This window comes from Podarcis bocagei, assembly GCF_964188305.1.
Source record: "Podarcis bocagei genome assembly, chromosome: 16".
NCBI lineage: Eukaryota > Metazoa > Chordata > Lepidosauria > Squamata > Lacertidae > Podarcis > Podarcis bocagei.
The window spans coordinates 34,546,004-34,569,833 of record NC_138142.1 but is presented as its reverse complement, the minus strand read 5'-3'; the positions used below and the strand labels follow the sequence as shown (position 1 = coordinate 34,569,833).

The following is a 23,830-nucleotide window of genomic DNA, read 5'->3' as shown; positions in this document are numbered from 1 at the left end:
CAACAGTCATGGATGATGGGAACTGGAGTCCAACAACATTTGAGGGCCGCGGGATCCCCATCACTGTGGGGAAGTTGCGTTATACAAGCTATGACCCTTGTTCTGGGGAATCTTTTTCAGCCCAAGGCCCATATTCCTTCCTGGGCAGCCTTCCAGGGGCACAGTGGTGGGCAGTGCCAGAGTATAAAGTGGGTGGAGCCACAAATGCAAATACTGTAATACGTTTCTACATTAGGCTAGTTTCTACATACAGAGACTCACCCAGGGAAGCAAGAGATGTTTGATCTGGGTTCAAGGCACATCGCAGCCAGAAACACTCAAGAAGGATGCAAAGCTGGGCATTTAAATCACTATGCTAGCACTTCCAACTGTCATGGCTTCCCCAAAAGAATTATGGGAGCTGCAGGTGGTGAAGGGGTACTGAGAGTTGTTAGAACTGTGTTGTTACAGAACTACAATTCTCAGAGTAGTTTAACAACCAATCCCGCTTCACGGGGAACTCTGGGATCTGTAGTTCTGAGCTCCTCTTAGCCCCCTCAGCAGACTACAGTTCCCAGGACTTTCGAGGGGGAGGGGGAACCAGACTGTTTTAAAAGCGACTTTATACCTTTTAAAAACTGTAGCGCAGATGGCGCCAAGAAAAAGCAGACAGCTTTGCTGTTGTGTTTTGCTTTCTGACCCACGTGCAAAGACCCAGGGCGTGGCAGCGGCTGTTGTTGTTAGCGGTGGGGTGTGTGAGAGCTGACTCCCAGCGGGTCTCTCCCGTACAATCTTTCCCTGTCTATCTCTCTCTGCGCGCAAAGGTCTCCGCAGCGAGTGTTGCTCTTACTCCGCCTTCCCTCCCCGTCCTAACCAGCCCCACCCAGCCCAGCCCGGGGCGGGAGCCTCCCTGGTGTATAAAGCTCGGCTCTGGGCAAGCTGCCCAGCTTGTAGAGAGAGCGAGATCGCGAAGCGAGGGCGGAGCAGTTTGGAGAGAGCGCTTGTCCGCGCCGTCGAGCAGGCGCCACTCAGCCGCGGCTGTGCGTAAAGGCGCATCAAGCACACTTTTGGTTTTCTACTCTTTTACGAGAGAACCCCAGGCGTCCTCTCCAATGGAGCTGCTGCTTTTGCTGTGGGCCCCGCTGGTGGGCCTCTGGTGCGGGCTGTGCGTGGCGTCCGGAGAGCGGCACACCGTCTTTTGGAACAGCACCAACCCCAAGTGAGTTTTGGGGGAGCGTGGAGGGGAGAACCAAGCCCTCGTAGCCAGGGGCTGGAGAGTTACCGTCGTCACCAATGCCCAGCCAGAATTTACTTTTTGCGTGTGTATAAAAGGCATGACCCTTTATTTTGGCGTCGCTCCCGCCCCACCCTGTGATAATGGGGTTGTGTTGGAGGGATGGCATTTGGAGATCCCCGCCTTCTAACCAGGCACCCAGGGGACGCTTAGGGGTCCGGTTTCAGGGGGTGTTCCACTGGAGGCGCCTTGCAGGCGGGGAGCGCGGCCAGCCTTGGCCAATGATCGCCCCGTTGTTGGAAAAATCTGCCGTGTATTGAATAGGTGTGCGTGTCTTTTTTGCAGAGGGGGCGGGCAGAGGCTTCTTGAAGGAGGGTGCGGACGTTCAGGGAAAGAATGCGTTTCGCCTAGAAACCCCCATCGGTTAGAAGTTAGCCATGGAGGGGTCGTTTTCCCTAGAAGTTGGAATATATCTGGGGAAGGGCCGTGGAGATTCTGAGGGGTGGAGATAAGTTGGAGGGAAATAGGACTCTGCTTCCATCCCCTTGGTGGTTTTGGGCACTCTCCTACCTTCCAGCCTCGGTCGTTGCCCGTGTTAAGGGAAAAGGGGCAGCTGGCCCTTTAAATCTGGCGTGAATGCTCTGCAGATGAAAGTTTTTCCCTTTCTTTTCTCCCTTGCCCCCCCCCCCACACACTCCGCCTCTTTGCCTTAGCAAACTCTTCTTCTGTTCCTGCGCCTGCATTTTGGGCGAGGGCCACCCAAGGCAGCCCACCTCTGGCAGCCTGGCACAGATTTCCCTTGCCAGCCCCCAAGCCTCGTGTTTCAGGTTGCCTCTGCTGCTACTCTTCCTTTGAAGGAGGCAGGTTTAGCTTTGCAAAATGGGGGTGAGGGGTGGGTTCCTGGACCTTTGGAAGGAGGAGGAGCTGGTTGGGCATAAAAGCTGGAATTCGTAAACATCCACACGGTAGGCCTGCGCTTGGCACCCAGCCCGTACCTAGGCACCGTGACAGAGGCATGAATCAGGTCTTTGCTGGGAAAGATAGGGCAGTGCGGACGGAAAGGACCCTTTGCTTGCCGAGGCGGGGAGAGGGACGCCGCCTTCACCCCCTTTGCCCCTTGGGGTTCCCGGGTCCGGTTTATATCATTTTTGAGGAGCTCGTGGTTTTTAATGAGTTATGTCACGCCGGCTGTAATTTATGGATGACGCGCAAAGGACCGAAAAGGAAAAAGACAGGTTCTCTGCCCCAAGGAGCTTACAGATCTGTACTTCTGATGGCGCCTGTAGGAGACATCGGGCTTTTGTTTGCGCGCTGGGAATTGGAGGGTGGGGTGGGGCATTAAAAGTGGCCCACAGCCAGGGGTGCCAACTTGAATAAAATATTGGGGGGCGGGAGAGTAAGCCTCATCCCACATAATCGATCACATGACTTGGCTCACCATTTGAATGGCAATGCCCCCCTCAAAATAGACTCAACAAGATTCATTAGGGAAGGAGGGAGAAGGTGTTGTTGCGGTTTGTTTCGTTTTTTGAGCTGCGGGGGGGGGGGCTTGGGCTGAAATCCAACAGGTGCGCCCCCTGGCATCTCTGGGAGGGCTCACCTGTTGAATAGTGGCACGGTTTTCCCCATTTGTTAAAAGGCCCAGAGATTGGGGGGCAAAGGGTTTCCAGCCAGTTCCCGGGGACTGAAGAGTTAATCGCATTAAGCCATTGTTTTTATGCTGGAAGGTAAGGTGAGGGGAGGGAGGGAGGGAGGGAGAGCGAGCTCTGGTGCCTTTGTTCATTCAGCCTGTGTGTGAGAAGCACAGACATCTGTGTCCTGTTGTGCAAACCTCAAGGCTAGGGATCTGGCTGGCCCTTTCCAGGTGGCCTTCCTCCCCCCCCCTCCCCATGGCAGCTAGCTTGTGAGATTTGCCCGTCCCCCTGGCCTCGGGTCAGGTCAGCTCTGTGCTGTTGCCTTGGGTGGGTCTGATCTTGCTTTAATCAGAGCTTTTGTAAATGCTGGCACGGAGTCTTTGTAATAGGCTGTGTGATTGGAGAAGTAAACCCTCCACGCCTAGGGGCAGTGTACCTCTGAATAACAGTTGCTGGCAGGGAGGTGGGGGCAGCCAGCAGGGTGGAAGGGTTGTTGCCCTGCTTGGGGAGCACACAGCAGAGGTGTTGGGCTAGCCACTTCTGAAAGCAGAACGCTGGACTTTTTTGGGCAAGTTTGTTAAGGCTATCTGCTGGGAATCACATATGGGGAGATTTTCGGTTGAGCTCTGGTCTTGCTTTGGGGATTCCTGGAAGAGGCATCTGGTTGGGCACTGTGATCCAGCAGAGCTCTGCATCAGTGTTCGAAATTCAGACATATAATCTGATTGCCAAATGGCACCTTAAACCTTGGTTACGGTCGCCAGAAGGGAAAGTCTAGGCAGCATTTTTATTTTGCAATGAAATTCATTATTATTATTATTCATTTCTATACTGCTTTATGTCCTAAAGAAAAAAATCTCAGAGTGGTTTACAACACATTAAAACATCATTAAAAAAAATGCAGAATAAAACAAATTCAGGCTTCAAGGGAAATATTTCAGATCCTTCTCTAAGTGACATTTGGCTTTCCCCATACAGTATTTATCTACTTGCTTAATTTGTATAGCTGCCCCATAGCAGAACTACTCTAGGAAGGCAGTGTGATGCACTGGTTAGAGCAGGCTTCCTCAACCTCGGCCCTCCAGATGTTTTTGGTCTACAACTCCCATGATCCCTAGCTAGCAGGACCAGCGGTCAGGGATGATGGGAATTGTAGTCTCAAAACATCTGGAGGGCCGAAGTTGAGGAAGCCTGGGTTAGAGTATCAAGCTAGAAGCTAGGCGATCAGGGTTCAAATCCCCACTCTGGAAGCTTACTGGAGTCAGTCGCAGACTCTTCGCCTACCTCACAGGGTCATTATAGGAGTAAACTGAGGGGGGGGATGATCCCATCGCTTGGCAGATTCTCTGCAGTAGTATAAGTGGAGCAGGAATTGCACTTTGCAAATGCACAGAGGTTCCTTGACTCTGTAACTGGATGTTCCCAGCTTGGCACTGAAAATAGATGCTAGGACTCTTCAACCTTGTAAGCCCTGGGGAGGGGCGTGCCTGTGGTGAAATCCTTTGGGGATTTAGAAAAAATGCGTCCCTGGACTACAATTATAGCTCAGGTAGAGCATCTTCGTTGCATGGAGAAGATACTGGGTTCAACCCCAACTGATCTTTTGGTGGGGCTGGGGAAAACTTTGGCCTGAAACTGCTGGAGAGTTGCTGCCAATCTGTGCAGACTAGGTGCGTGAATGCGCTGGCTCTGTTTTCTGTGCTATTATTGGAGTCAGAACCATGAGGACTAGAATCTTAGTGTATTTTTAGGGGTAGGGCTAGATGCACCAAGGATCTGACTCAATATCAAGGAGCTTTCAGGATTCAAAAAAACCTCCCATTGCCACTGACCATTGGACATGTTGGCTGGCTGTGAGTTGGCCTCTGGCGGGTGCTAGGTTGGCAAAGGCGCCTTGAGGATAATCTGCAGAGTTTTACTTCATTGCAGAAGATGAATCGAGTGGTGATTTCAAAGGTGTGCCTGTCTGCCCCCTGCAGATATTAATGGCCTCTTCTCTGCCTTTCACTGGTGCCTTAAACCCGCCGGCTGGCACTGCCAAGAGGGCAAAGTTCTCAAGCGGTGCAGGCAGCAGGTGGTGGGTCTTTGCCAGCAAGGCTGAATCAGCTTGGAGAAAGTTGGAAGAGAGCAAAGCCGCAGCTGGCCAGCCGCTCCTTCCTTTCCCAGGGTCCATCTCCCCCCTTCCTTACTAGCCGTGGGCCTCTTCCTTCCCGCCCGGCGCTGGCGAGAGCCCAAGGGAAGGCGCCAAGGGCACGCGGGGCAGGAAATCTTTCTCATTTTTTTTAAAAAAACCAACATGTTGTTAAGATATATATTTTAACATGTGTTTTTTCCGCCCAGGACGCTGGAGGCGAAACCGTCTTTTTGGCACGGAGGCTTAAGAGATGGCCAAGTCCGATGCCAACCTGGCTAGAGGGGCGGGATGGAGCGTGCAGCAGGGGGGGGGTGTTGTGTACAGCTCCTGCCCCTGCAGGGAGGAGGCAGTTGCTGTGGCGGGTGAGAGTCCAGGCAGAGGAGATTGCAGGACCCAGATGTGGCCACCTCTGGCAGGGTGGAAAACCCTGAGGCAGCTGTTTCTGGGCATTTTCCTTCCAGGAAGGGCAGCCTTAATCGCTTTGTGTTGGCCTGTTGGTTGTCAGAAACAGCAATGATCACATCCATGCCATACTTTCAAAGCTCATTGCTTCCTTTCCAAAAGGATCTTAGCCCTCGTGGAGCTACATTTCCCAGCACCCTTAAACTACAGTTCCCAGGCTGGGAGCAATGGAAATTGGAGTTGAATATCGGGGGGGGGGGCACAGGCTCCCCAGCTGTGACTCCTTAAAGAACTATTGGACTTACCATGGCTTTGCCTTTCACGGCCAACTTCATCACTCTCTGGAGCAGCCGCTAGCCCATGCTGGCTGCAGATTATGGAGTTTGAAAGCTGCTGAACTGCTCAGCCCCAAATAGCCAGCGTGCCCAATGGTCAGGGATGATAAGATCTGTAGCCTGAAACATCTGGAGGGCCATTGTTCTAAACTAGCCAGGTGTGTTTGCTTCTGGTGTGGGTCCAATCGCGACTACGTGGAGATTTCTGGGTGCCAGGTTTGGCGACCACAGTTTAGAAACTTCTGCATAGTTAGTATCATTTCCCCTGCGTGTTTCTCCTTCTTGCGTACTGGGACAAGCAAATTGCTGTAAGAGCAAGCTACAGCCAAGCGCTGCAGTTGAGATCACAGAATTGTAGCTTTGGAAGGACAACATGGGGCATCTAGTCCAACCCCTTGGCAGATAGACATTCCATTGTGGCCACTGGTAACCAGGGTTTAAGGTGCCATATGGCGCTTAGCTTATATACCTGAGTTTGTAACACTGCGTTCACCACCCCGATCTACAGTTCCTCATTCCGTGTTGTACTCCACTTTTATTCAGAGCAGACCCATTCACGACCTGGACTAACTTGGTTCCATTAATTTCAGCACGCCTGTCTTTAAGTAAAAAGCAATTGACTACAACACATCTCGGCAAGTGGCTTTGGGTCACTGTTGCAATAGGGACAGCAACTAAGAAAAGCGAAATAATAATGATAACGATTACCAGATCTTTGCTGTGTAGAATTAAATGCCCAGCCTTTGCATGCCAATAAACCCCCTCCTGCCAAAAACAGAAAAAAGCAAAAAACCCTTCGAAAATCACCACCACAGGACCTGATGTCATCAGGCACCAGTTGTCCCTGAGTGTATCACTCATTTTTACACTTTGCCGTCTCTTGGATCATGAATTTGGGGGCGTCAGCCGCATCTAAAACTCGTCTGCCGCCAGCTACCCCTATTGCAGCAAGCAGCCTTTCTGAATCTAAGTTGCTGGAAACAGCTGGAGGGGAGAGTTGCTGTGGTGCAGGGTCTCCTTGCAGGCTCCCCATAAACATCTGGTGCGCCCCTGCGGAACAGCACCCTGGACCTGTCAGGATTGGCACCCGCTGCCTTGTGACATCAGGCAGGCGCCTTCCCCGTACCCTTTGGGGCGCTTGCTAAAAGCGATTTTTTCTTTCTTTCGTCAAGCCTATCCAGACATGTAGAAACCGCCGTGTGTTGTTAATCTGGTTTTCGCTTCTAGCTGATGTTGTTATTTTTTGGGAGTGTCTAAAAACACTTGCCTTTTTAAAGAGGATACTTCTGTTGTTGTCTTGCCGACTGATTTGAGGACTTGTGGCAACCCAGCGGTGCATAAAGGCCGTGAAATAAATGGATGAGGCTAGGAAGGGCCATTGGCCCTTCTTGTTGCATTTGATTGCACTGTTTTGACAAGGATCAGCCAGCTGCTTCGGGATCTTCCAGGGGGTCAAGCCTTCTGGGTGGTGCCCTGGGGCGAGGAGACAGACGGAGGGTGGGTGGGCGCACCCCCCCAACCCAGACCCTGCTGCTATCTCTGCACCTGAGGCCAAGATAAGGTGGATCCTTCGTTGCTGCCTCCTGCCACCCGCCTGGGGCGGCCAAACCGGTTTGTGGGTTCGTTCTCCCGAGGAGTCTTTCGGTTTCCAAAGCTTCTGTGACTCAGGGCGGAGTCCCTCTTTCCACAGCTGGCTTGGCGTGGCTTTAATAAACACCTTGGCTCTCTGCTGGGAATGTGGGCTAGCCCAGCAAACTTCCAGGGCCAGCCCTGAAAGGGGGAAGCAATGCTCTTGTGTCGTGTGCTCAGTGGGTAGAGCATTTGCTTTCAATCCCCAATGGCATCTCCGGGTGGGGCTGGGAGTATCACCTGCTGGCGAGCTGCTGCCAGTCAGTGCGGACAGCACTGAGTTAGATGGGTCAGTTTTCTGACTCCGTATAAGGGAGCTTTCTGTGTTCCCATTGAAACTATTTTGAACTGTGAGGGCTGGAAGCTTTCTTGAGTTTTCGCACCGCAAACTTGCCCATGGAGGAAGCTGCCTTCTACCACTCGCCTAGCTCAATATTGTCCACACGGGCTGGCAGCAGTTCTTCCAGATTTCAGGCAGGGAGAAATTCCCCATCCTACCTGGTTATGCCACTGGAGATTATCTCCAGATAATTTACAAGTAAGCCTGCTGACTTCAGTGGGGCTTACTCACAACTTTTCTTTCTTTGTTTTGTATCACAAAGTCCTTAATATAAACTATTTTTTTTTAAAAAAATAAAAACACTAAGTACATGCAGGTTTGCAACCTACGTTGTGACATCCAGACCCCACCCCCCGTTCAAATCTCCCCTCTGTGATGGGCTCGCTTGATTAGCCTTTGGCCTCAGTGTTTCTCCCACCACCATCTGCAATATGGGTATAATGTAACTGATTTACCTTGGGGCTGTTGTAAAGATGTCAGCCGGATTAACGTGTGTGCAGCAAAAAAGTGGATTTTTTTTTAAGCAAATGGCCAGGCTGAAGTTTGTTCTTTTTTTGGCGGGGGGGGGGATAACATGGAGCATCTGCCTTGCAGATATAAGAGAGAGTTGCATAAAGGTTTGTTTAAATGCATTTGGTCAACTTAAGAAAATAATAACATTCAGGTAATGGATAAAGTGGCAATGATTTAGGTTAAGAGCCAGCCCCGAATAATTACCCCGAGGGAGGAGTGTTTCAGCAGTCTCCCACTTTGAGGAAGTTGTTTGTATGCATTGTTTTTATTCTATTCTTTAAAAATCCACCTCAAAGATATACAGGAAGAGCTTAACAAAAGCTCCCTTTGAGTAGCATATGAAAGAAATACATGGAATCCATAGAAAAGCATGCATTACTTTGTCAGCGATTGAATCAATGGGTTTCCATTTTTTAAAAGTCCGTTTTCTCTCCTTTTTTCATCTGAATAGAATTGGCTGATTCCTTGTCATAGCCATATTGTTGTAAATTTTACTTTTCCAGCCTGGGATGTTGACGCTATGGGGGGGGGGGAGTTACGAAGGGATTCCTATCTTGCAAGGCTGTTTTGTGAGGATTTCTTGTAACTTTTGTTTTATTAGCGGGGAGGCGATGGAACTGTATGTGACACTTTTATTTCATGGGGGTGCTGGGGCAATTGAAATGGCATCGATTTCCAAACGGGGTCTGCTCTCCCCGCCCACAAGCCTTCTACTAAGGGGTTAGGAGATAGTTTGTAAGAATTTCCTAGACATTTCTCGCAAAGTTAACTTTATTGGAGGATGGAGACGAAACGGCATTGGCTTCAAAATTGTGTCTGCCTGTTCCACCGCCACCAACCTTGTCTGAAAGTGCCTACTTTACAGGGTTGCTTGTAAGGATTTCTTAGGGGAAGTTTATGCAGGCATTAGATTGCAAGCACTAATGTCGCTGTCGTTCCCCCCTCCTGATCCAGGTTTCAGTGGGATAGCTATGCCGTCGAGGTGCGGCTGAACGACTACCTGGACATCATCTGCCCACACTACGAGGACAGCAGTGTGGCTCCTCACTCGATGGAACGCTACACCCTATACCTGGTGGAGCAGGAGGAGTACGAGACCTGCAAACCGCGCTCGAAGGAGCAGATCCGGTGGGAGTGCAACAAGCCCGATGCCCTGCATGGCCCCGAGCGGTTTTCGGAAAAATTCCAGCGCTACACTCCCTTCACACTGGGCAAAGAATTCCGGGAGGGCCACGAGTACTATTATATCTGTAAGTGTCCGTGGCAGAGAAACCACACACACACACACACACACACACCCCTTACCGGCTCGCCTTTATTTTTCCATTTTAGCACTCCTAAGATTTCTTATCTTGTGTCGTTCTGAGATGGTGGAAGGTCACTTATTTAAGCCCATTTTACAGATGGGGAAAAGGGAGGCTGGGAACAAGAGTAACTAGCCTAAGAGCTACATGGTGGTTTTTATTTCTAACAGGCCCTGGTTATAGGACTTTAAGGCCCGACCTATAGGAGAGATCTGTCACAGGTTTTTCCTCACATTTGTGGTTTTGGTTAAGAACATAAGGTTTGTGTTAGGGGGCATTTAACCCTCTTTTAAATCCATCTCAGCCAGAGGCCAAGGCTGAATTTTTCAGCAGTGCAGGGAATTGGGTTGAGTTTGTTAGTTGAGGGCCCCCAGATCTCTTGTTTTGGGCCAGGTAATGAATTTGAGGGAAATAGATCAGGATTACCGGGTATGATATAAATTTTGCGGATTGAACTAAACTAAAATGACTTCTCTGTAGGAAATTTGGAGGCGGTTAATGGGGCTAATCAAACTTGATAGGAACAGGATTTGTTGATGAATTAATTTGGGCGGAGGGTAACGAATGAAAGAGGAGCTGATTTGGGGTGATCTGTGGTGGGGTGTAGTTTAATTAAAGAATTGAAGATAAGTTATGTGTTGTATAATTTTAGCCTCCACCCACCCACCCAAAATAGATGCACCAGTAAATAAAAATTAACAAAAGCTTCTCTAGTCCGTGTCAAGTTACCAGGTCTCAGATTTATATAGACTAGATGTCCCCCAATACCTACACAAAACCTCCTGTCTGTTTCAACTCTCGCCAATAAAAATCTCTTTCTCAATTCTTCCCTATTAGCAAAACCTATCCATCACCACGGAGAATCTTGCCTTAAATTGAAAGTCGTAGTGGTTGGAAAGAATGGTGAGTTTTTCTAGTTCCTGTCTGTCTGTCTGTCGGTCTGTCTGTCTGTCTCTAGTTAAACCCATGCCATTGTCCTGATCAAACTGCCCCCGCCCCCGCAAATGCTATCTGCCAAGTTCTGCAACAGCCTTTGGCAACCTGGTGCCCATCAGCCCCAGCCAGCATGGCCAATGGGCCAGGAATGACAGTGAAATCGGGGGGGGGGCACCAGCTTGGGGAAGGCTGCCTTGGGGAAATAAGACAGATCTGATATGAGTCCCTGTCTCCCCTCCACTTCCTATTCCATAAGGTGAGATACTTGGCAGTTTGGTGGGGAGCGATATAAATTGGGATAACTGTATGTGTGAGAGAGAGGGGAGGAGAAGGTTTATACTCTCCTCCTACCTGAAGCTAATGCTCTGGTCTAATCTCACCCCCCACTTTTTTATGTAACTGCTCTTGAGCCTGACACACAGTATTCAAAACTGTTTGCCTGCATCCGCTCCACCAGGCTTCCTCAACCTCGGCCCTCCAGATGTTTTGAGACTACAATTCCCAGCATCCCTGACCACTGGTCCTGCTAGCTAGGGATCATGGGAGTTGTAGGCCAAAAACATCTGGAGGGCTGAGTTTGAGGAAGCCTGCTCTCCATGGTCCTTGCGAGGGGTATTGCCCCCTAGTTGCAAATAGTATTGCCCCAGTGGTATTGCCCCGCATCAAGAGAACAGGGGCTGCAGGCTGAGATTTAAGCTGGGGTTGAGAATTATGGGCTCAGTATTTAGGTTGGCTGTGTTCTGGGGTCCGGCCTTCACTGTGTGTCTCCGTTCGCTTTTAGGTCGGATGCCCCCCAGCCGCAGCCCCACCCTGAAGGGGAGACCTCAGTCAGGTAGGTCCATGGGAGAGAGTTGGTTCTGTAGGGGTGTGGGGTGTGGAAGTGCCACAAAGAGGGGCGGCAGAATCAGCCATTTGCAGGGGACCCATTGACAAGAGACCAGTGGCGTAGCGTGGGGGTGCAGGGGGGGCCGGCCGCACCGGGCGCAACATCTGGGGGTTAGGGTTAGGGGGCGCAAATCCATGGGTTAGGGGGCGCAAATTACTTGCCTTGCCCCGGGTGCTGACAACCCACGCTACGCCACTGCAAGAGACCCCTCTGGACCTTTGTCTCCTCCTTCCTCACTCTTGCCACCAAATAATAATAATAATATTAATAATAATAATAATAATAATAATAATAATAATAATAATAATAATTTGTTATTTATACCCCGCCCATCTGGCTGGGTTTCTCCAGCCACTCTGGGCGGCTTCCAACGGAATATTAAAATACAATAACCTATTAAACATTAATAACCAACATTCTTTTCCACCTCCGTCGCACTCAGGCCCAGGCAACAGGGGCGGTGAGAATGAGGCCACACACCCCAACACGCATTTATACCATTACGGTACCACTTTAAACAGTCGTGGGTTCCCCTCAAAGACTTCTGGGAGATGTAGTTTGTTATAGGTGCTGAGACACACACACACCCATTCCCCTCCCGGAGCTACAATTCCCAGAGTGGTTTAACAATCAGTTCCTCTTCCCTGGGAACTGCAGTTCTGAATTTCGGGGTAGGGGTGTCTCATATCAGCTCTCAGCTCCCTCAGCAAATAAGATTTCCCAGAATACATTGGGGGAAACCGTGACTTTTTAAAGTGCCGCCGTAGTGCTTTAAACGTATGGTGGTGCGGGTATGGCGGGGAAGAGAAAGGAGCTGGCAGAAATGGTGGTGAGGAAGGAGACTCAAGGAGGGAAAATGGGGGGCGTCAGACCTCCAAAAGGACGCAAGTGAGTGGGTTTAGGAAGTTGTGCAGGAGGAGAGGATTTGAATTTGGGTTGAATTTTGCGTGCCACATATTATTATTATTATTATTATTATTATTATTATTATTATTTTAAAGCTTTTATTAATTTTCCAATGCTATATTGTTTTTAACACTTGATTGGAAGCCGCCCAGAGTGGCTGGGGAAACTCAGCCAGATGGGCGGGGTATAAATAATAAATTGTTGTTGTTGTTGTTGTTGTTATTTCCAACAAGAACATCCAATTAACATGTCAAATCCAATAAAAATAAAAAACTGAAATAAAAAAGTTCAATTGTAATCTTGGACTTCCAAATTGTAATCTTAATTTTTTTGACTTCCCACGGTCTGAATTCCAAAGCATTTCCCACCTCATAGTCCTGGCTCTCATCTTGCCACGTATTATTCTCGTCCTATGTGCCCAACTTTGCTGCTTACCAGACCCTTTTCTCACCTGCTTGTCTCTCTTTCCCCCGGCAGACGACCCTGATGCAACGATGCTTCGCAGCGTGGGGCACAATTCGGCCCCCCGTCTCTGCAGCCCCTTCACCTTCGTCGTCCTCCTGCTGCCACTGCTGATGCCGCAGGGGCCCTGATGGCACCCAGTTCCCCAGCTTGAAGCCATCAGCAAAGGGGGCAGCACCTGTTCTGTTGCTGCCACCCCCCCAAACACAGTGTGGTGTGGGGGACGCGAGCCTCCACGTGCCCGCAGTGCCTCCGTGTGATGCGGCGGTGCACCAGTCAGTTTTCGCAGGCTGAGCGCCGGGATCAAATCGCCGGCAGCCCTACAAGGAATGTGGCTGGTGGGGTCTGGGACTGGTGAGGGCTCTTGTGGACAGATATCTCCCTCCAGCAGACAGACACGGACCAGATGGGGGGACTCTCTTTGGCTCCCCAGCGGCAAACAAGGCTTGGATGGATCCGGCCCTGCCACAAAAGTCGTGGCGCTGAGTTTCCTGCGGGCAGGAATGCCACCTTGTATCGCACCCTGTTGGTGGTGCTTATGGACTTTTGGGCACACCATGAAACTGGAAACACACAGTTACCTTGGGACTATGTACAGTGCAAAAAAAAAAAAAAAATTATGTGACTATCAAACAGGCAGGCCCTGGAATTTTTGGAGTGGGAGGAATCCCCTGTTTTGTGTGCCCCGCTTTGACGACGACTCTTCCCCCTGCCTGCGCCGAGTTCAGAAGACCGCTGCCTTGTACCTGAAAGGATCAAACTGGAGACTAGTCGTGTTGAGAATGTGATAGATCAGACTGAGGGGTTCACCTGGTCCGGCACCCTGCTTCTGGCAGTGGTCAGCCATTTATCTCCAGGAAGCACTACCAGTCCTCCCCGTGCCGCTTACCCATGGCCACCGTCAGCTTCTGGTATACTGCCTCTGCCCAGGGAGGTTCCATTTTCAAGTCTGGCAGGATGGCAAACATTTTGTGTCTTGTGTACGCAAACCTGTTGAGGACAGCAAAGGGCAATGTCCCTGTTTGGCACACGGTGATATTCAATCACAAGGACAGAGAAATGAACAGACTGCAAATATATATATATATTTCTGTGTGCGGAGGGGAAGGGGAGATAATGTTGTAGAGCTTTTTACCTCTGTAATATATATATATATCTATTTTTATACTGAATAAATAACTCTAGAAGAAACGTGCTACATCAGTGTTTGTGCTCTGCTGCAGTGCCGATCCGTATGAACTTGCAGGTCACCTCTGGTGTAGGGGCAGAGCCCGGGAATGGGAGGTGATTTGAATATTGAGGGGTGGGGCCTGGTGGTGGAATTGGCGGTTTTTTGTGGGAAATGGGCTATTTGCAGAGTCTGAGTGGCAGAGACTCCGTTTGGGCCTTGAATATTTTGGAGACACTTTCCCCCCCTACAGATCCTCTTTGTATATCTACTACTCTCAGGTGTTCAGGGTGTCATGGTTTGTCCACAGCAGTGCCTAAGTCATGCGTAGGCAAACTAAGGCTCGGGGGCCGGATCCGGCCCAATCACCTTCTAAATCCGGCCCATGGATGGTCCAGGAATCGGCGTGTTTTTACATGAGTAGAATGCGTCCTTTTATTTAAAATGCATCTCTAGGTTATTTGTGGGGCATAGGAATTTGTTCATTCCCCCCCCCTCCAGAATATAATCTGGCCCCCCACAAGGTCTGAGGGACAGTGGACCGGCCCCCTGCTGAAAAAGATTGCTGACCCCTGAAAGGTGTGGAGTTTCCACAGAGATGTATCCACCACCTACATTACAAAGTGTCAGTCCTTTGCGGAAGATGCACTCCGGCCTTCGAGACCAGATACATATTTTCAGACCCAACCTCTTACCTTGATTGTAATCTGTTTTAAACTGATTTTTAACACTTTTTTTATTACTGTAACTGGCTCCCTGGAACCTGATAGTGAAGGGGCAGCTAAGAGATTGAAATAATAATTACTATTTAGTTAGTTATTTGAGACATTAATGCACCGCTTAAATATCCGCATTTCTAAGTGGAGTGTGTAAAAATAAATATCGCAGAAAACAGGAAGATTTTTTAAAAATTATCATATAAACGAGCACCACCTTAACATGCCTGCTGGAACAAGGAAAATTGTAGCAACGGAAGAATAGCAAAAACCTACAAGTCATGCTAGCTCAGGCTTCCTCAACTTTGGCCCTCCAGATGTTTTTGGCCCACAACTCCCATGATTCCTAGCTAGCAGGACCAGTGGTCAGGGATGCTGGGAATTGTAGTCTCAAAACATCTGGAGGGCCAAGGTTGAGGAAGCCTGGGCTAGCTTTTGCTGTTAAATATTCTGTCACCTGAATTTTTACTTTTCCCCTATAAAACCCAGGGGAGTAGGACAAAATGTCAAATGTTGAGATTTGGGGAATTTTACTGATCTTTTAAGACTGGTTTGCTACTTTTGTAGATACTTTTGGGACAGTGTGTGTCATGTGACGCCCTCCCCCTTCCGTTGGGCATGCTACAATGGCTGCTTTTTGGTATTTCTACAGGTTTTTTATTAATTTTGTCAATGAGGCCATTTAACCTTTCTTTTCCATAAATCATCTGAGCGTTGTTTCCATTTTACGGACCAGAGACCTGGTGAATGATTAACGTCGCAAGGTTGATGCTAATCAGGGACTGGTTTAAAACCAGAGTATTCGTTGATTCCAATCTCTCTGCTACATTGCACTAGCAAGTGGGGGCACGTGGATATGAGAGAACTCTCTGCTTTCATTTTAAACAACCCCCTGCCAAGATTCTAGTCCTTAAGGGTTGCACAAATCCACTTGACAGTGTGTGGACTATGTTTCTAAAAACCCCAGACGGAGGAGTTGCGGAATAAACACTTCCAGTGATCAGAGAGGGTGAGAGTTTCGCACTTCTGCTGTGAGCAGCAGCAGCAAGTTAACTTGGTTTTCAAAGGAGTGAAAAAACAAAGGAAATGTGTGACATTTGGGCACCTGCATTGAGTTTGCTTAGTTCCAGAACAGTTCTGCAAAAATTACATTGCTTTACATTCGTTTTTAATACGTACGTACTAGGTAAAGGTAAAGGGACCCCTGACCATTAAGTACAGCCGCGGACGACTCGGGTTGCGGTGCTCATCTTGCTTTACTGGCTGAGGGAGCCGGCGCCGGAGCGGCACCTACCGTATTTTTCGCTCTATTGGACGCACCCGACCACTTTTTTATGTGACTACTCTTGAGCCTGACACACACCTTGTTTTAGAGGGGGAGAACAAGAAAAAAATATTCTCCCCCTCTCTGCTCAGCGCCCCTTCAGCGAAGCGGCAGGAGAAACTGAGCCCCTTCCATTTCTCCTTCTGCTTCGCTGAAGGGGCGCTGCGCAGCTCTCCCTCTCTGCTCAAGCCGGGAGAGTCTTGCTCTCCCGGCTTCAGCAAAAGGAACCTGAAGCCTTTGGAGCGCAGCGCAAGCAGGCGGCTATCCCTGAAGCCTGGAGAGCGAGAGGGGAGTCAGTGTGCACTGACCCCTCTCGCTCTCCAGGCTTCAGCGAAAGCAACGGGAAGCCTCGGGAGCGCTCCCTCTGCGCTTTGGAGGCTTCACGTTGCTATCGCTGAAGCCAAGGAGCCTGCATTCACTCCATAGGACGCACACACATTTCCCCTTAATTTTTGGAGGGGAAAAAGTGCGTCCTATAGAGCGAAAGACACAGTATTTATCTACAAGGCTCTGTGGTTTAGACCACTGCGCCACCCGCATCCCACTGTACAGTGGTACCTCAGGTTAAGTACTTAATTCCTTCCGGAGGTCCGTATTTAACGTGAAACTGTTCTCAACCTGCAGCACCACTAGCTAATGGGGCCTCCTGCTGCCGCTGTGCTGCCAGAGCACGATTTCTGTTCTCATCCTGAAGCAAAGTTCTTAACCTGAAGCACTATTTCTGAGTTAGTGGAGTCTGTAACCTGAAGCGTATGTATCCCAAGGTACCACTGTACTGGCAATTGTTAAAGGGTAAATCGTTGAAGGCATCAGCTCCTTGCCCCATGGAGCTTACAATCACAAATTTACCCCAGGGTAGGATGGAAGTGAGAGAAAATTGGGGGAAGGATAGAGATTCAGTTAAAATGTACTGTACTTAGTTTTGCCTTTTAGTAAGGGACAAGGACTAAGACGGGAGCAGGCTCGGGGGCCAAATATACCTCTAGCCCTAAATATTGGGCCCTCAAGATTCTCCCCAGGTCATGCCCATTCCTGAGCCACACCCCTTACCAGCCCTGCTGCATACCTTGCTTGAGCATCTGCCCAGCTGGAATGTGTCTTGGAGCTCAGATCATGCCTTTTCCTTGCCTGGGTGGAGGATAGAGAAGGGTGTGTGAGAAACTCGCCTACTTTGCAAAGGTAAAACATAAGAGTCATTTCCCCCACCCACCACTTCCACAGGCATGTGGCCCCCGGAAGCTTCCCCAGAGAGGAATGTGGCCCTTGGGGTGAAAACAGTTTCCCATTGCCGGACCAAGATAGTTGCGCCCAAAGGGTTTAGGGGAGAAGGGTTTGGAGGAGGCTTTTGAGACAGAACAGGGATCACATAGATGTTACTGGGAGGGATGATCACAGACTGATTCTCTGCCATGTACCTCTCAGGGAAACCTGTAGAAAGGTGAAAATGTAATTGGTTTGTTGATGATGCCTCAGCAGCAGGGGGCTTATCCGACAGGCGCAAGTCATGGAAGCAATTTGTCTGGTGCTGTGGATTTGTCTGTGTTTTGTTGTTGTGGTGCATTTGGAGTCGGGGAAAGTGACCCGGACCAGACAGGCGGCTGTTACTCAGCCGAACCACAGCGGCTGCTTTTGTGGTCTTTGTCAAAAGTTGGTTTTAGGGTCACTGTTTTCTTGCGCTTCCTTTGGTTTTGTCTCGTTAGCTGGAATACAATTCCTTTCCCATATCTCCGTCACATCAGGGAGAGGCTGATGATTCGCAGGCTCAGACGGGTGTGAGACAGATCCATCTGTGGTCTGATCTTGTGACTTCTGTTTTTATCTTCTGTGCTTTAAGGCAGACTGGGGCTGCAGACACCACCATACTTTTAAAGCACAGCCTTGCCTCAAGAACCCTGGGAACTCTAATTCACCCCTCACAGAACTACAGTTCCCACCAGCACCCTTAACAAACCACCGTTTGTTAATCATGGAGGGTTTGTTTGTTTATTATATTTATAAACCTCCACCTTTGTCCAAGGAGCTTAAGGTGACAACATATAGTTTTTCCCCTCCCAATTTTATCCTCACAACAGCCCTGTGAGGTTAGGCTGAAAGATGTTGACTAGCCCAAGCCCATCCATTAAGCTTCATGCCTGAGTAGGGATTTGCACCCATAGTGTGACAATCTCTAAGCACTACGCACACATCATAGATTTAAAGCACATTATTAAGCCCAAAGAATCCAGAGAACTGTAGTTCCCCCCCCACAGTGCTACAGTTCCCAGCATCCTTTTTTAAAAAAACACTACAGTTCCCATGATTCTTTGTGGAAGGGATGGCGCTTTAAATGTGTGTTGTGTCTGCAGCTGGAAGAAGGGGAGGTGCTGATTTTCATGGAAGCAGTAGCAGTGACAGGCTGTTGAAATAACCTGGAGGGAAAGGATTTGTAGGCCTAGTGCAGGAGGTGAGGCCTGTTAGTAGTAAGTTGTGTGGGGAGTGTATGGACTCAGAGCACAGAGCCCCCTATAGGTATGGAAAGGTATTGAGACAGCAATATCGGTCCTGGCCATTGGCTGCCCTGTCAGTATGAAGCCTCGGGATTGGCTGGGACTTGTTATAAAACTCTTCAGGCCTCCTCCCCATACAGTGGTGCCCTGAAAGACGAATGCCTTGCAAGACGGAAAACTCGCTAGACAAAAGAGTTTTCCGTTTTGGAGGTGCTTCGCAAAACGAATTTCCTATGGGCTTGCTTCGCAAGACGACAATGTCTTGCGAGTTCCTGCTGGTTTTTTTCCCTTTCCCCCCTTTTTTCTAAGCCGCTAAGCCGCTTATCAGCTGATCCGATCAGCAGATAAGCCGCTAATAGCGCTAATCCGCTAATCCTTCAATGGGCTTGCTTCGCAAGACGAAAAAAATCACAGAACGGATTCTTTTTATCTTGCGAGGCACCACTGTATTCCACAGAGGAATCTCTGGGAGTTGATGTGGTGTCTGACAAAGCCCACATTCACACCATACATTTAAAGCACTACAATACCACTTTAAACAGCCATGGCCCCCCCCCATGAATTCTGGGAGTTGTAGTTTAAGGGTGCTGAGAGTTGCTATGAGATCCCTCTTCTCCCCAAGCTGTAATTCCCCAGTTCCCGGGGAAGAGGGATTGATTGCTAAGCCACTTTGCAAATTGTTGCTCTGGGAGGGGAATCCTAACAATTCTCAGCACCCTTAACAAACTACAGCTTTAAATGTACAGTGTGAAGGTAGCCAAGGACATTATTGGGTGGGGCGAGACCTGGGTTCAAATCCCTGCTCTGCCATGTACTTCAGACCCTCCAAGTCTCCCTGTTTTCCAGGGGCAGTCTGGATTTACAGAAGCCGCCCCAGTTTCTCATTTTATCCCAGAATGTCCACTTCTCCTTAGGATGTCCCTATTTTCATCGGATAAAAGTTGGAGGGTCTGGTACCTCACCATGTGACCTTGAGCCAAATGTTCTTTCTCAACTGAACCTCACAGGGTTGTTGTGAGGCTTAAATGGTGGCCAGGGGAAGAGTCATATATATAGCCTTGTTCTCTGTGGATAGATGAAATTGGAAAGTCCTTGGTGCTTGTAAAATCCCTTTTTTTACTCCAAAGGTGTTTGCCTTTGTACCAACACACACACACACACACACACACACACACACACACACACACACCCATTGCATGTTGCTCAAAGCTTTTTGTTCACTTAACCACACGCTGCACACCTTTGGAGTGAAGAAAGACATGACCTTTCAAAATGGATTGGAACTGGTTTTGAAAAACCTATGTTGTTTGCAGGGGTTCAGGTCTGCAACCAGACCACCTCTGCCACGCTTGCAAATGTTCCATCCATCTGTCCTGCAGAGCCTTCAGAAGCTGCCTTGTGCTTATAGCAAGCTGATCGCACTCAATTTCTATTTTTATATATCATGTCTGAAATGTGTCAGCCCTCCTGCTCGGCCCTCTGGGTTTCAGAGTCTTTTGAAACTTAGGAATGCTTTAGCTCACAGATGAACCTCTTTGCACAGCTAAAAGTCCTGTGGCACCAGGGGGGAAAAACTTAAGCAGGTGGTGATGGCACAAAAGAAAATAGATTGTAGACTAGTCGAATCCGCTTTGTCAAATGCTCGCCTTTGGCAGGCAATTTTATATATTTGGGTGTAAAGTAGAGGGGGTATTGTAAGCCCGTGAGGTTAAAAGGAAATAACAAAGGTGAAAAGTACAAAATGAGAGCTTGCTGGGATACAGCCAGTGACCCATCTAGTTCAGCATCCTGTGGTGAGCGTGGCCAGAAACAAAAGTGGGTAGAGCAAATAATTTAAATTTTACCTTGCTACCGTAGGCTAGATTTCATGTGTGCGCACATCTCCCTCCAGAGAAACAAAATAGTTCAAGGACATGGTATGGCCAGGAAAAAGCACTCGATGAAAGCAGGGCGTGTTTCTGTGAGAGGTGTGGCCTTGGTGAATGTCCTGAGGGCCAGATAAGAGAGACCTAAAGGTAAAGGGACCCCTGACCATTAGGTCCAGTCATGACCAACACTAGGGTTGCAGCACTCATCTCGCTTTACTGGCCGAGGAAGCCGGCGTACAGCTTCCAGGTCATGTGGCCAGCATGACTAAGCCGCTTCTGGCGAACCAGAGCAGCACACAGAAACGCCGTTTACCTTCCCGCCAGAGCAGTGCCTATTTATCTACTTGCACTTTGACATGCTTTCGAACTGCTGGGTTGGCAGGAGCAGGGACCAAGCAACGGGAGCTCACCCCGTCGGGGGATTCAAACCGCCAACCTTCTGATCGGCAAGTTCTAGGCTCTGTGGTTTAACTCACAGCACCACTTGCATCCCCAAGAGAGGCTTAGAGGGCCGCATTTGGTCCCAGGGCCTAAGATTCCCCACTCTGGTCTTCTTAAAATGAAGCATTCTACCTCTGTCCCGTCCTACCCGCCCCCCCAAGAAATTATTCAAATGGCAAATAGGAACAGCTGGAACATTTGGAAAGCCGTCTCCCTTTCCTGCTGCCTGGAACGTCCCTCCTGCCTTCCGCAGATGAGGCCCTCTGAGCTCGAGCTGTTGACCTTCGCTGCCCTGCCCGCTGGGGTTCTTTTGATTAGCTAATTAATTAACTGGCTTTACAAAGGGAGGAAAATTACCCCGGGGAGGGGTGGGGAGAGAAAATTAGCAAAGAGGGCGATGGGTTGGAGGCGAGAGTAAGCCGTGCTTATTGAAATGCCTCTAGGCTGGGTTTCTCCAGAAGAGACGATGTATGGAAGCTACAACCCCGCATGCCAGTTTCAAATAAGGCAGGCACATCCAACTCCCAGTATAAAACTATAACTCCCAGTATAGAAATACTGGCTTGTGATCTACCCATTGTCAGTACCAAGATTTGTTTTTTGGGGGGGGGTTGACTAAACTTGTTGAGCCTTTTTTTTAGGGGATTAAAATTGCTGAGCTTTTTTGGGGGGGCCACCTGGGGGGGCCATTGACCAGGGACAACCCCGTGATGGACCAGTAGATCACGATCGACCGGTTGGACATGCCTGAAATAAGGCTTTGGTCCTATGGTACCACTTTGAACCGCCATGGCTTCCCCCAATGAATCCTGGGAGCTGCGGTTTGCATGGGGTACCGAGAGTTGTGAGGCGACTGCTGTCCTCCCAAAGCTACAATTCCCAGAGTTCCCTGGGAAGAGGGGTTGATTGGGTTAACTGTTCCTGGGAATTGTAGTTTCTTGAGGGACCTCAACATTTCCTCTCCCAGAGCTACAATTCCCAGAGTGGTTTAATAATCAATCCCTCTTCTCTGGGGAACTCAGGGAAGGGAAATACAGTGGACTTTGTACAAATGACAGCTTCCAGAGCTGTCTTCTTTGAGGGGAAACCATGACGGTTAAAAGTGCTTTAAATGTTCTCGCTGCTGTTTTATTATTATATGCCCAGCCACTCTGGTTCCCAACAAAATATTAAGAACGCAATAAAGCACCAACCATAAAAAAACTTCCCTTTACATGTATGGTGTGAATGTGACCTAAGGCAGAGGAATTTGAATTTTCCAGTTACTGTATGTGATTGACTCCCCTACTGAAAAGGGTCAGTCCGGAGGTGCCCAACTGAGTCTGGCTAATCTCAACGCTCTTATCCTGGGAGCTTTTACCAAAACTGTTGCTATCTCTGCGTGGGATACTGACAAGTCCAGGTGGCCTAATGAAAGTCGATTTGGTGCTCCTACGCAACAGATCTGCTTCCCAAAACAATTGGACTTCTTGCAAGAACAAAAGGGGCTGGGAAGAATGCACTGGAAAGGTGGGAAAATGCTTGCTTGAGGCAGCTAATGACTCTCTTGCAAATAAATCTGCATGGATTCTCAGTAAACAGTTTGTCATGGTCTCACTTCCCCACAAACTCTGTGCAGGCAAATGCTTGAGAAATAAGGTAATCTGGAAGCCACTTTTCTGGATCTGGGAAACGGTTGTATAGCTCAGTGGGTAGAGCGTCTGCTTTGCATGCAGAAGGCTGCAATTTCAATCATCAATATCTCCAGGTAGTGTTCAGAAAGCCTCCTGCTGAGGTCGTAGAGTTGCTGTATTCTGAAGAGCAAAAAAAAGAAGACGACACTTTTATGGCCATTCAAGGCAAATAAATTCAACTTGTCCCAAATTTTAGCCCTCAGTTTCTCATTCTTCAAATCTTAAATTCAGTCCTCCACATCCCACAGCAATTTATTTTTTGAATTGTCATTAAAATTCATCTGCAGTTAGTGCAAATTTCTCCCAATAAACACATGTAGTTTATACTAACTTGGGAAAGCAATTTCCCCAAATTTGCATTCATATATGTTATTTTCACTAGGAAATTCCCCAATATATGCATTTCTCTTAATGTTGTTTATTTGGAGAACTGCGTCGTGAAATTCGGATAAGTGCCAGTTTCGAGAGACTGCTGTGTTTTCGCTTCTGGAAGGAGCAAATTTAATAGATCCTGTTTTAAAGGCATACTGGATTAAAATGTCTCCTTCAACCCTCCTCTTGCCTCAGACTACTGTGTAGAGAGCTGTTGCCGGTCAGTCTGTGCAGACACAGTATGGAGGGAGATGAACCAAGGGCTCAATTCAATACAATACAATAAAGTGTATCTCCCTATGTTCCAGATCTCAGTCAAGATCAAACTGTAGCCTCTTCCTTTGTTACATCCAAAAACACCTAGATTGCATCATCCTTCGCTGGGAGGTGGGGAGAAGTGTTTTGTTTCCCAGCTATTCAAAAGGCAGGCTATTGAGAACAGTCAGCCAATCTCCCTAACCAAAAACGTTTATGTGCTTGGCAACTGTGCTAGGATGATTAAGTCCGCAGCAATCTTCCTGGCTCCATCAAGCCCTCTTCAACAACACAGTCCCCAATCTTATGGCAAGTTCTTATATGTACTTGTAATTATCATGCTTCATCCAATTCCCGTTTTCCGCAAAGTTTACGTATATATGATGCAAGGTCTGAAGAAAGTAGCTGTTTCTTTTCTTCCTGTATCTATTTATTTTTGCTTTCTCCCATAAAACTAGAATTCAGGGATTCTCTCCCTGAATTCAGTCAAATAAAATAATGGAGGAGAGGTTTTTTAATAATTATATTTGTATTCCCTGCTCCCCTTTGTCCAAGGAGCCCCACCAAGGCTGCATGATCCACACCATACATTTAAAGCACGCTATTTTCCCCAAATCATAGAGTTGGAAGAGACCACAAGGGCCATCGAGTCCAACCCCCTGCCAAGCAGGAAACACCATCAGAGCACTGCTGACATATGGTTGTCAAGCCTCTGCTAATAATACTGGGAACTGCAGTTTACCCCTCACTGAGCTGCCAGTAACAAACTACACTTCCCAGGATTCTTTGAGGGTGGGAAAAGGCACTTTAAAGCAGGCAGCCTAACATTTTCC

General features: G+C 48.7%; 1 protein-coding gene across 2 annotated transcripts; it reads left to right on the top strand.

The window, feature by feature from the left end:
- The first annotated feature begins 938 nt into the window (after nucleotides 1-938).
- EFNA1 (ephrin A1) lies at nucleotides 939-13,885 on the top strand. 2 transcript variants are annotated; one of them, XM_081173978.1, is made up of 5 exons: nucleotides 939-1,198; nucleotides 9,155-9,450; nucleotides 10,342-10,407; nucleotides 11,222-11,272; nucleotides 12,710-13,885. In XM_081173978.1, the coding sequence occupies exons 1-5, from the start codon at nucleotides 1,092-1,094 to the stop codon at nucleotides 12,823-12,825; spliced, it is 636 nt and encodes a 211-aa protein (XP_081030104.1). In that variant the 5' UTR covers nucleotides 939-1,091; the 3' UTR covers nucleotides 12,826-13,885. The 2 variants fall into 2 exon arrangements, with proteins under 2 accessions (XP_081030104.1, XP_081030105.1); XM_081173979.1 differs by lacking the exon at nucleotides 11,222-11,272.
- The last annotated feature ends 9,945 nt before the right edge of the window (nucleotides 13,886-23,830 follow it).